We start from the raw sequence: 12053 nt of genomic DNA on the forward strand, positions 1-12053 counted from the left end.
AACCTTCTCTGACCATCCTAATCCACTCTCTCCTGGAACACTCCATATCCCCCTTCCATAGTTTATTATCTCTATAGCACTTCTATCCCAATAGATACTTCATAATTTACTTATGACTTTTGTTTATTGTCTTCCTCCACTAGAATGAAATCTCTGTGAAGATGGGACATTTTGCCTATTTTGTTCACTGCTGTATTTCTGGCACCAAAAATGATGCCTGGCATGTAGTTTGTTCTCAGTGAATATCAGTTGATTGAATGAACTCCCAAATGCCAGAGGTGAAAGATTCAAAAGGATCATCTCATCAATCAGATTCAAAACAAAAATTATCAATGACCTAATCAGTGACCAAGCCACAGGACTGTGGGGACTGCAGGTAGATTGACAGCTGTCAGAAACAAGGAAGTAGAAGTGTAGCAAAGGAATTAAGCTATCCATGAGTCTAAGAATAGGACTGCTAACGTGGATGAATCCTGCAAATAAACCTGACATAGCATGGCCACGTTCTCATATGCAGGGTGTAATTATGATCCTTTATGCATCTCCTCACTGTGACAGGTGAAGGGTGTCCACCCCACAAGGGAAAAGCTAGAGAAGTGTATCTTCCAGCTTTTCCTTCTTTGTTCTTCTCTGATGATATCTGCCCCTTTTGGAACTTAGGGACCTACACTTCTTCTTCTCCTTTCTTTTGCAGGATCTCTAGGAAAGGGTGATACATATTGAGGCACAAAATATGTGCCTGGTGGCACATATGATCTCTCTCAAGGGTGTTTTAAACCACTGGAACCAGCTGTTAACTTAGGGACTTCACACACTGGCAAGTAAAGGGGAGAGAGAATGTCTTTCTGATATCCCTGAATTTTTGCTGTTCAACTAAAAATAGCCATGTCTGTATAAACAAGTGTAACTAATAAAGTATTTCTGAAGCAACTCCCAGTGTAGGCCTGTTTGCCAATAGACCAATCACTCTTCCACACTCTCTCTTCCATTTTAAGACTTACCTCTGAGGTTGGAGACATGGCATTTAGAAAGCAAAAAGCCCCAATCTACCCCTTTTTGTTTGACTGTACCAGAGGAAGTCCTTAAGGAGGCTATATAGAAAAAGTCTATCCCTTTCAGTTAATTTGGAGGGAAGAAGGGAGTCAAATATTTATTGAGATGGGGTAGGTTTTGTTCTTGCTGCCTAAGCCCCTTAATTTAGGAACAGACAACAATAGAGAGGGGTCAAATGATGAGAATTCTAAAAGGATCAAAGACTCTGAGGATTTTAGACCAGAGAGTTTAGAGTTATCTCCCTGGCTATACTAGGAGGAACCATTACTAAGGAAAGTGACTATTATTCTTTCTTCTATAGGAAAGCAGTGGCAGTGGGTCAATGGTGGTAACAATAGGCAATTAGAGATCTTCTTATTACCCATTGCCTGAATGGGATGTACTAAGGTACCCAGAGATTTTCATTTGTCCCAGTTGAGGAGATTTGGAGATGCTTATCACAAAGTAAAACAGCAAAATCTTGCATTTAGAATAAAAAAGCTTCTGTAGACTCAGATTTTGAGATATATAAAATGTCCAGGATCACAGGATACAGTGGTGGGTACTAGCTGGAACTTGCTTCCCAGAGGGTAGACTGAATGGACACTCTACAGCCCCAAATATATTTAACACTGCACAGTTCAGAGGCATCTTCATCATCTGTAACCATAAGATCATGTAATTCATTCCCAGACACTAACTTGGAAAGAAACAAGACAGAAAGAAAAAATTTGAGAGTTTGAGAATTTTCTTAAAAGAGCTTAGTTCCTATGACATAGATTAGATTAATTATAGGAAAATAGAGTAGCCACATCTGTATGTGAAAAGTATTTTTTTTTTGTCATCTCAGTGTATTTGAGGGGTTTCCCCAAGATTTTTGAAAATCTGCAGAGCAAATTTTTGTATCATTCAGTGATATATAATCTTCCAGGCTAAAATTAAAAATCCTATTTTGGGGCCATGACCCAAGGAGAGAGGATTTGCAGATGAGGACAGAGGATGGTCAGCATAAGGTAGAAAAGAGGCATTAATAAAAGTTCTGCAAAGTTTTGAAAAATAGAGTCAACTTTTCAGAAAGGGAAGCCCAGTGATATCAGCAAGACTGGGACATATTTGGAGAAGTACTTTTAGAAAAAGAGATTAGATTTCAATAACTAATCAGAGAAAGAATATCCAGCTACCATTTAATTAATTAAGTCCTCATAGGGATATCCAAGGAGTCAGCAAGTACATTCATTGTCAGTCTTCTGTTGTTGTGTAGTCGCTAAGTCATGTCTGACTCTTTGTGATACCATGGACTGAGTACACCAGGTTCTTCTGTCCTCCATTATCTTCTGGAGTTTGCTCAGATTCATATCCATTGACTCAGTGATGCTATCTAACCATCTCATCCTCTGTTGCCTCCTTCTCCTTTTGCCCTCAATGTTTCCCAGCATCAAAGTCTTTTCCAATGAATCAGTCCATCACATCAAGTGATCAAAGTCTCATGAGGCCTAGCTAAATGAATACCTGTCCACCTTTTGAGTCAAACAGCTGAGGCTGAAGAATATTTACTTCCCAGGAGTAAAGAGGACCATGGTTGGAGACTAAGTCTTAGCACCCGTGCTCTTCAATAGAAGGTCCATGGCATGCAGGACACCCAGAAGTCCCTATATTTAAAAAAGGGGACAAACTGTAGAGCACTGCTGGACCTAGGGATGGCAGGGGACAGGATGTATAGATCCCTGCAGAGATGACTTTGAGCCTGGGGACAAAGGTCTGGGGTCTAAGACTACAGTGGTGAATGTCAGCACAAAGGCTGGATAGGGAAATAGCACCTCAGACTAGAGAGCAGTTCCAATCAGCTGCTTTTCAACAGGGTTCAAGTAGAATCCATAGAAATTTAAATGAATCTGAGGCTCCAGTTTCCCCTACTGCCACAAAATCATGTCAACTGTATCCTTTCCCCATACATCTGGTTATGTTAGAGAAATATAGGCTGGGAGAGAGGAAATCTGAGAGACTGAGCATGTGATCTAAAGAGACTGAGCATCTTCTTAAAACGATTGTGAATTATTGTACTGGACTCAGTTTGTTGGGTTATTCTAAATTGGACTTCCTAGGCGGTGCTAGTGGTAAAGAACCCACCTGCCATTGCAGGAGATGTTAAGAGACGCATGTTCTATCCTTGGGTCAGGAAGATCCTCTGGAGTAGGAAATGACAACCCACTCCAGTATTATTGCCTGGAGAATTCCATGGACAGAAGAACTGGGCAGGCTATAGTCTATGGGGTCACAAAGAATCGGACATGACTGAGTGACTAACACTTTCACTTTTCACTTTCAAAATGTATACACTTCCCACTTCTCACATGCAGTTGGTTTGTAAGGAAAATCAGATGGGTAATGGGATTTTAAAATTTTTTTCTTGGAGCATCTGGGGGTAATAGAATGAATAATTTTGTAATCCTGCTATTTCACAGATTAAGTTAATAAGGAAATAGTGTCCAAAAAGCCAATTAACAAGAAAACTCTTTTATTGATAGAAAAACAGAACAAAATTTCCATGAATTCTGGTATCTGTTTTATTCTGTCTGTTGGATATACTCAAGTTCCAAAATCAGTTGTTTTTTTTTTTTTTTCTGTTGCTGGTCTTGTTGTCATCATTATTGTTGTTGTTAACCTCTCAATAGAAAAAAAAAAAAAATCCAGTGAAATCACATGCCCCTCCCTCACACAGATAGGACCATCTTAATAAGACATGTCCTTAATTAAAGCTAATTAAATTCTATCCTAAGCTAAGCATTCCTACATGGCACCAATTGTATTATTAGGTTGGTGACATTAATAAGTATTGATTTCAAGCCATTGAAACTGTTTCTCAAATGTTATCAAATAAATAAAAAACAAATCAGAATAAGATTTACGTTCAATTCAATGATTAAGTATCCTTCAGTAGATAGGTCAATTTATCCTAATGTAAACTAAAACATCTATGAGCCACAAACACTAGTTCCAAAAAAGAATAGCCCAGATGAGTGGCTTTTCAGATTTAGACTCAAAGTCCAGATTCACATGGGAATGGACCTGAGGAGCCTGACCAGATTAAGCTTCTGGTTCTAATTTAACCTACAATGTCCACATAATATCAGCTAGCAATTGCTCAACTGTCACCCACAGAAAAGCATTTAAAGCATGCCTGCACAATGGAAAATGGAATTTTAACCATTATCTAATTAATTAAATTGATATAGATAGAAACAGTGGAAAAAGTCAGATGCCAAAGTTTTTTAAAGCTACTTTATCCATATTTTCCAAATACTACTTATCAAACTAAACAGATAATGGTCATATTTTCACTTTACCTTTAGCTATGCAGATATAAATTGTATCTCCACACCACATATAGGCTGAAAATTAAAAATTGAGCCACAATCCAGGTTTGTGGTCTAGATGGCCCTAAATCTCTTCTAGGTATTTTTGTTTTCCATCTAGATATTCAGACCACATAGATATGGTCATAAATTCAGTATCATTGCTACATTTGAGTCACTAACAAGGAAAGGAAGCTTATCTAATTACCAATTCCCCCGAGTCAAACAGAACTCTCCCCTTTCATTAAATAAAGAGAAAGTCATTCAGATTTAACTCCAGAGAAATAAGTGCATGCATATACCCAACTTCTCAGTATCCTCTCTGGATAAGAGGATGGAACAACTATTTGGTTTCCATCTCATTCTTGTAATGACAGAAAAGAGAATACAAAAAGTCCATTGTAAATTTGTACAAAATGTATGCATATATAAATACATATCTATGGGTGTATATAAATTCTAAAGAAGATTATATCCATCTACATCTTTAAGATTCAGAGTCCTATACAGTTGACATAATGGTATTCTCTCTCCAATTTTCTTATCTTTAAAAACAATGAGAATCAAGCATGCCACCTTATGAATACTGAATAGCAAGTGCATAAGTTGAGCTGTAGCTATAGGGATTTGAAGCAATTAGTTTGACGGGACATCAGTGAATAAAGTAGAAAATTTGTCTATTTCCAGATTTCCTTTTGTTTCATATAAAATGAAATCCAAAATGCCCTGTTGGTAGCATCCCGAACTCCTGAGACTGTCAACTGAGCTCTATAAGAAGCAATGCTTTAAACAGGGTCTGTGCAAATTGCTTGGATATGTGCTTATTGCAATAATTTGGTGTGGGAACTGGCATTACTAAAATTTCATGTGATTCTCTATCTCAGAAAAAAACCTCAAGTGACACCACCAGAAGCTTATGGAGTTCTGAGAATATTAACTCTGCATGAAATTTGACTCACAAACCACATCCTCTTTACACAGAGCACTATTAAAAATATTAAACCATAGTCAATTAATGGAGAAAGGTGTACATATTAAAAGGTGCACAATTATAGCATATTATGGATGTGTGGCTATGTTTAGAGGTATCGAGATCTTTTTAAGACAATATACATAATGTTTTTATTTCTCCTGTTCCCTCTACTCCTTTGGGGAAATATTATACAAGACAATTTCATAATTACCCCCTAGAGTGTACAGGTTGCTTCTTGAAACCGGATTATTATTGCATGCCTTGAATGCACTATGATTCATAAGGCAAAAACGTATGAGTAGCTTCAGCACCAAGGAAATGGAATCATCATCCAGCACTGCTCACAACAGAACATCTTATTGCTTTAATAAAATGGGAAATTATTCACTGTAAAAAGTGCACCAAATGAAGGGGAGAAAGTAATATCCATGCACTTAGTGGAGCTCACTGGAAATGAGGAAGCTCCCTTCTGAATCCCTAATTCTATTCAAATTTCAAGCCCCAAAGTCATTCTGTAATAGGGTATTAAATAGCTATAGCTAGATGAGGGTGACTACAAAAATTAATGGACTTTCTTCTTCACAGTGCCTTAGTCATTCTAATGTACAATGTAGAGCTCTGATATACTAAAGGATTCCCAAGTGGACTGAGGGAGTTAATGCTCTCTTTTATCTATTACTAGGAAGTGACTAAGGCACTGGAGAGAATCTGGTTCATTGTTTAATATATTGTATCCAAAGATTACACCTAGTCTTCCTAGTATTACAACACTACATGCTTAAATGATGATCCTCTGTGCTTCAGAAAAGGTCTTGAGTGGTATCTAATCGGTGATTAAAATTTAGCTTATTACATCAATTTAGAAAAGATGTAAATTGAGTTTGGGCAATTTAATAGATGGCCTAAAATCTCAGAGGTAATGTTTCCTCTAAGAGCACATACACCTGGAACCAAGACAGAGATTCTAGAACTACTTGTTACTTGGGAGAGGGATGCACTTAGGGGCACTGTTGCCTTACATCCTGCAGGTTAGTAAGGTCCCTTTTAGTTGAGCTTTTTGTAGAACATTCTCATTCATACATTTTCCAAATGTGTTCCCAAGAAAGGATGCCTCTGCATACAGTTAAGTTATAATATGCTTCTGGACCCTTCTATCATCAGCCCAAGGGAAACAAAGTGGTAAATAACCATAGGTGGATTCCATTTGTAACACAGATGGCCTTGCCTGGAATTAGGAGAGAGAACAAAAATATTTAATTTTGTCTCTCACTTTCCTTTTTCATAGTCTTTTTTCATACATCCAATGAAGTTAGGTAAGCCAGACTGAGAAAGAGAGACACTCTTTAACTGCACCCCAGATACAGGAACAGATTTCTAACTAACAAGTTGCAGAATTTTTATTCTACAAGCAGTTACTGGATTAACTTCTTTTAAAATTTGCATGTCCTGTCATCCAAATTGCCCAACATCCCCACCAGTCTCACCCCCAACACATACAGTACAAGCAAGCACACACACACACCACTGCCTCCAGGTGGTAACTGCATGCAGGGAGGACTACAGCCATTGTTTAAATATTAACCATGTTTTAATAGATGGCATTCCTGCACATCCATTATTTGTTTGTTTTCTGTTGTGGTTGTCTCTGTCATTTGCAAAAGAAATAAGAAAACATAAGTATCATCTTTTTATAACAGTCTACTACAGAGTAAGGTACAAAAGAACACTTCTGGAAACAGCAGAAGCCAGGCCTGACCACTGAAATCCTCATCCAGTGGTAACCATTATATCAACAGCTAAAGAAGAACACGAATATACAGTTTGGAGAACATAGTACAGAATTATAGTTTGCTTTTGTATTTGGTACCAATATAATAAATATATAACAAAGGCGCACGTGTTCTAAAAATTAAACAGAAACATTCTGATTGGTTAAACACTGCACTTTCAGTACTGCACATTGCCTAATTTATTTTTTACAAAAAAAAAAAAAAGGTAATGTATGCAATGTTTAATAAGAAGAAAACCAATAGTACATATAAACCCGACTATAGAAAAAGAGGAAATAAACCAACAAAAAGCTAGCATATTCACTTCCCAAAATAGCCCCTTTTGCACCTGCACAACCAAAAATGTAACCAGTTCTGAGACAATTTCAGCACCAGATCTAGCTGGACAGCTCCCGGATCCTCCATGAATCCTGAAATGCCACAAGTCAAAGGTGTACAGGTGGGGGTGGGGCAAAGATAAAGGACTAGATTCTGTCATTTAAACTCATTTAAAAGATTTTCAATAAACTTATGCTCGACCAGCAAGGGGCATTTCTAAAAGTAAATTAAAATCCCTGGTCCTAGAAAAGAGAAACTGAAGGTAAGAAGAGGGCTGGCTGGAGAGTGGTACCTGTCATAAACGTTTTTCAGGACATGTCTCTGTGGCCTCTTGTAGTCCTGGTGCTTAAGTTTACGTTTTCTTTATAGTGTACTATTGCCTGAGCCCAGCTGAAGATAGGAATGGGGAAAGGAGGGAAGCTGAAGGAAAAGTGAAAAGCTTTGGGGGTTAAGGAGAAGAAAGGTAATGAACCTTAACTTGACAGCTATGTACAACACACCAGGCCCCTCCACTCCCTTTGCTCCAGGGGTCAATGCCTTTTACATATTTGGTAGCTTGTGCGGTTTCTCCTCCGTATTGTGGGGGGCGCAGGGTGCGAAGGGAAGACGCGTCTTTCATTGACAATGAGAAATTATGTGATTTGTCATGCGCTTGGATCGTGTAATTAATATTATAATAATTACTATAAATATTAATAATAAAGTATTATCAGCGTTATTTCTTCTTCCGAGACTTCCCTCGCCCAATATTTACAAATACCGCACAGTGCCTCGGCGGAGGAGAAACAGAGAGGAGAGGGAGGACAGATAAGGAAAAAGGGAAGAGGAAAGGGAGGCCACAGGAAAGTGGAAGAGAAAGACCGGAAAGGAGAAAAAAAAAAAAAAAAGCAAGGACGGCAAAAATGCTGGAAAGGAGGAAGGGAAGAGGAGAGGGGCTAGACAATCAGGATAGTACCACCGCTTGCAAAAGGCCCTCGCCAACTGGGTCCAAACAGGAGGAGGCTGTGTGTGCTCCTTGCGGACTGGGGGCCGGCGGTGGAGGCGGAGCACAGGGAGCCTGGCATGGGAGGCCAGGAGGAGAAGACGAAGAAGAAGCGCTGGATGGGGCGCAGAAGGCAGAGTCCCGGGCCTGCCTCTCCAGCCGGGCTTCTTTTCCTTGGGTGGAAGCCTGGCCTCCCTCGGGTTGGGGCAGCCCCCTCCCGCCGCGGTTGCCGCCGCAGTGATCCCGCTCGTATTCCTCCTGAGCCCTCTGCATCTTCCTCTTCTTCATCCTACGCTTGTGGATATGGAAAGTGGAGAGGGACAGCACGATGAGGCAGAAGATGAGGGTGACCAGGACAATCAGCACCAGCGTGGAGGAGAAGGACTGGAAAAGCTGCTGTCCCACCTGCGTGATGCAGGTGCCACTGCTACCGCCTCCTGCGCCTTGGCCACGGGCGCTCGCGTTGCCGCTGCCGCTGGCGTTGGGGGAAGCGAAGGTCCGGTTGAGGAGACACGGCGGCAGCGCCAGCCTCAGCTCCTTGGGCGCCCTGGCACTCATCGGCGCTGGGCTGGGAGGGGCTGGGCCCTCAAGACTTCCTCTTTTGAGCACACGGTTCTCACCAGCCAAGAAAAGGACGGAGCCCGCAGCACCCAAAACTACTCCCTGGCGTGGGAGGGGATGCGCACGCGAGCGAAGGACTAAGGGAGCAACTGTGGGCAAGCAAACTGGCCAGGGAGCGAGCGGTGCCCAGGAGATCCTCTCCGGCCCCGCCTCGAACGCGTGTCCGCGCGCCCTTTTCCTTTGCCAAAGCACCAGGCTGCAAAGAGAACAGGCTTGGTTAGGATCCCGGCCGCTGCCCGGGGAGCAGAGAACCGGAATGATCAGCGCCACTGCAAAGCGGCCCTCTGAGCGCACTGCTTCAGCTGGGCGCTGCCAGTCTTCACAGCCCACAGACCCCAGTCCGCCCGCCCGCCCCTGGCCGCGCACCAAAGCCTTCAGTTCCGCTCTCTGGCCACTTTGCGGAGAAGAGGGTCTGCGCCGACACCGCGGAGATGCCGATTACTCAGCAGATAAAGCAGCCTCCCTGCGCCCTCCACAACTTTCTAATTGCAACAGACACGCAGCCACTTCGGAACGCGGTCCTCGCTTCTCAGAGCGCCGGTTCGCCTCTTTTCTGCGCCCTCTCAATGGATGTCTTCTCCTGAATCTTACCCTTCCCAGCACCCACCCTGGGCCGCCGAGCCGGCTCCGGGAACGCAATCCTCCCTTGGGTCCCCCGCCCTCCAGACCCTCCCTGAACGATGTCAGATCCCTTAGGTATCATTCCCATGGGGGTAACCCTGGAGCCACATCCCACTCCACCCCTGTCCGCGGCCACGGCTGACACGCAGGACTGCGCTCCACCCTTGCTCCAGCTTTCTTCCTTGGTACCTCCCCACCCCCCAATCAAAAAAAAAAAAAAAAAAAAAGCACAGGCTGAAGCACCTTTCTTAGCTAAAGCACATCCCTACAAACGCCCCCTTTTCCCCATCTCTCTGTGTCTCCACCCCCACTTGACAGTATCCTGCTTCTAATGGTGCTGGAAATGAAAGGGGGAGGGTTCCCGCCTGCAAAGTTTGGGGAACGGACCTTCTCTCGGGCCTTTCCAGACTCAGCCTGAGGGCCCTGAGGCTCTTCCCGGGGACCAGAGCCAGGAAGACCCTTAGCGCGCAGCAGAGCCCCCTTGCCGCTCTCGAGAGGCCGCTGCAAACTGTTGCACTGCGGAGCAGCGAGGCGGCGCGCAAGCCCGGGCCGGGGCAGGGGCGGGGGCCGAAGCCACGGCCAGAGGTGCCTGCGCAGGCCGCCAGGGCTGTCCTACCCGCTCGCGCCTGGCCACCCGGCCGCCCCGAGTTTCAGTCGCCCCCCGTCCCTTACCTGGGGCCGCCAGCTGGCTGCAAGGAGGGAGCCCCGCCGCGCGGCTGCAGTGTCGGCTGCAGAAGGCGCGGAGTGAAGGGGCCAGAAACCGAGCCGCGCTGCCGCCGCCGCTGCCGCTTTGGGGAGCTCAGCTCGCAGCCTATTGCCAGAGAGGCCGGTGACGTCAGGCAGCCACCGCCAGGGCTCCAAGCCACCCTTCAGGCCCCCACCCCACCCTCATACCCCAACACCTCGTCCTGGCAAAGCCAGGCTCTGCCACACAGGTTCTCAGTTCCCTGCTATTTCCCTGCCCAGGCGCTGGGGAGTAATCCCCAGCTCCACCCTGTAAGCAACCCACCTTCCGCAGCGCTCTGCTTGGGAAGGGTTGAAGCTTCGTTCTCTGGCTGCCCGATTCTTCACCCTCACCTCTTGCCCACGTGGTCCCAAGCACACATTTTTACACTCTAGAGATCCCTCTCCCCTCAGGGCACACAATAGATTTCCTCTCTCTGCTGACGAGGATCGTCCCTTTCTCCAATCCTGTCTGTTCTGGCCTGGCTCTGAACAGAAACTGCGTCCGTGAGAGGCGCATTTCTGAACACAGATGTGGCAGAACCTGAAATACAAACGTGAACATTTATTTAATATCAAACAATGCAAATGAACCATTTTCCTCTCCTATAAGGTCAGAATCTCCCACTTATCTTTCCCTCTACCCAACTCAGGATCCTCCTCTCTTCCCTCACGCACTCAACTCCAGGCCCAAAATAACACTCAGTGTATTAAATACTCCTTGTATGCTGACAATCTAGGCGCTCATGAGCACACACAGCACGCAAAAAGCTTATAAGGCAGAGAGATGAAAATCATTCAGAAAAATGCAGAAATGAAACCCTATGAAAATTGCAAGCATTGTGCTTCTTACAGAGTACCCCATTTATTGGCCCTAACACTTGCAAAGGTGTCCCTTGCCTTTCGGTAGTATTAACAGTAGTCTTTCAGCACAATGGATAGGACTTCCTGAAAGATTCTGCCTAAATCTGGGCAAAGACTAATGAACTATTGGTTTGGAACCCTTGGGAAAATATGAATAGCACATTTGACTACAGTAGCCAACTTCAAAACAAAGTATTCTCATATTTTTACTATAGAAAACAGCAATTTCAAAGATAATGTATTGGTCTTTGAAGGCATTCAGGTGTCTTATTAAGTGTACATTTCCTTCTTCCCTTACAGTTTTGTTGCCTTCCCATCTTTGAGTCCAATACAGTGCCTGTACAATTCTCTGTTGCTAAACTGAGTGCTGCAGTATTCACTGCTGCTTTTTCCTGCTGTGCCTTAGAATTGAGGAAGAAAAGCAATAAATGGTAAGCACCTTGTATTTGCAAGCAGAAGGCTTTGTAAGAAAGATGGTTTCATGTTTGTGGTAAACAGTTGTCTGTAATCTGGGGGTCCCTTCTTCTGAACCTGTGTTCCTATCTAGTCCTACTCTAACTTTTCCTTTCTCTCTTCTTGCCCATGACACATATATGAGAAAAATACATATTTTCTCCCCTAGATTCTTTCATTCATTTGAATAAAAGTCATCAACATTTTTCCATAATAGTTTCCATTAGAAAAAAAAACAAAACATATCTCTACTGAAGCTAATAGGGCAGTACATGTTGAATAATGCATGGTTTCTTGAGAGCATGGATTGATGCCTTTGGCCT

At 43.4% G+C, this 12053-nt stretch overlaps 1 protein-coding gene across 4 annotated transcripts; it reads right to left on the bottom strand.

Moving 5' to 3' along the window:
• Window positions 1-3530: 3530 nt before the first annotated feature.
• On the bottom strand, window positions 3531-11120 carry C15H11orf87 (chromosome 15 C11orf87 homolog). Of its 4 annotated transcripts, none has more exons than XM_027563813.1 (2): window positions 10700-11120; window positions 3531-9265 (listed from the first exon to the last, which is right to left on the bottom strand). In XM_027563813.1, exons 1-2 carry the CDS (start codon window positions 11008-11010, stop codon window positions 8410-8412), a joined length of 1167 nt encoding a protein of 388 aa, XP_027419614.1. In that variant the 5' UTR covers window positions 11011-11120; the 3' UTR covers window positions 3531-8409. The 4 variants fall into 4 exon arrangements, with proteins under 4 accessions (XP_027419614.1, XP_027419615.1, XP_027419617.1 ...); XM_027563814.1 differs by lacking the exon at window positions 10700-11120 and adding an exon at window positions 10363-10683; XM_027563816.1 differs by lacking the exon at window positions 10700-11120 and adding an exon at window positions 10078-10192.
• Window positions 11121-12053: the final 933 nt, after the last annotated feature.

Source organism: Bos indicus x Bos taurus, chromosome 15, assembly GCF_003369695.1.
Source record: "Bos indicus x Bos taurus breed Angus x Brahman F1 hybrid chromosome 15, Bos_hybrid_MaternalHap_v2.0, whole genome shotgun sequence".
Taxonomy (NCBI): domain Eukaryota; kingdom Metazoa; phylum Chordata; class Mammalia; order Artiodactyla; family Bovidae; genus Bos; species Bos indicus x Bos taurus.

What these genes read in the sequence shown, in the direction of transcription:
- C15H11orf87 (XM_027563813.1), bottom strand. Translation starts at nt 11,010, where the DNA reads ATGGTTCATTTGCATTGTTTGATATTAAATAAATGTTCACGTTTGTAT. An exon ending in CAAGCAGAGCGCTGCGGAAG is followed by an intron (nt 9,266 to 10,699) that starts GTGGGTTGCTTA and finishes TTCTCTTTGCAG; the next exon opens with CCTGGTGCTTTGGCAAAGGA.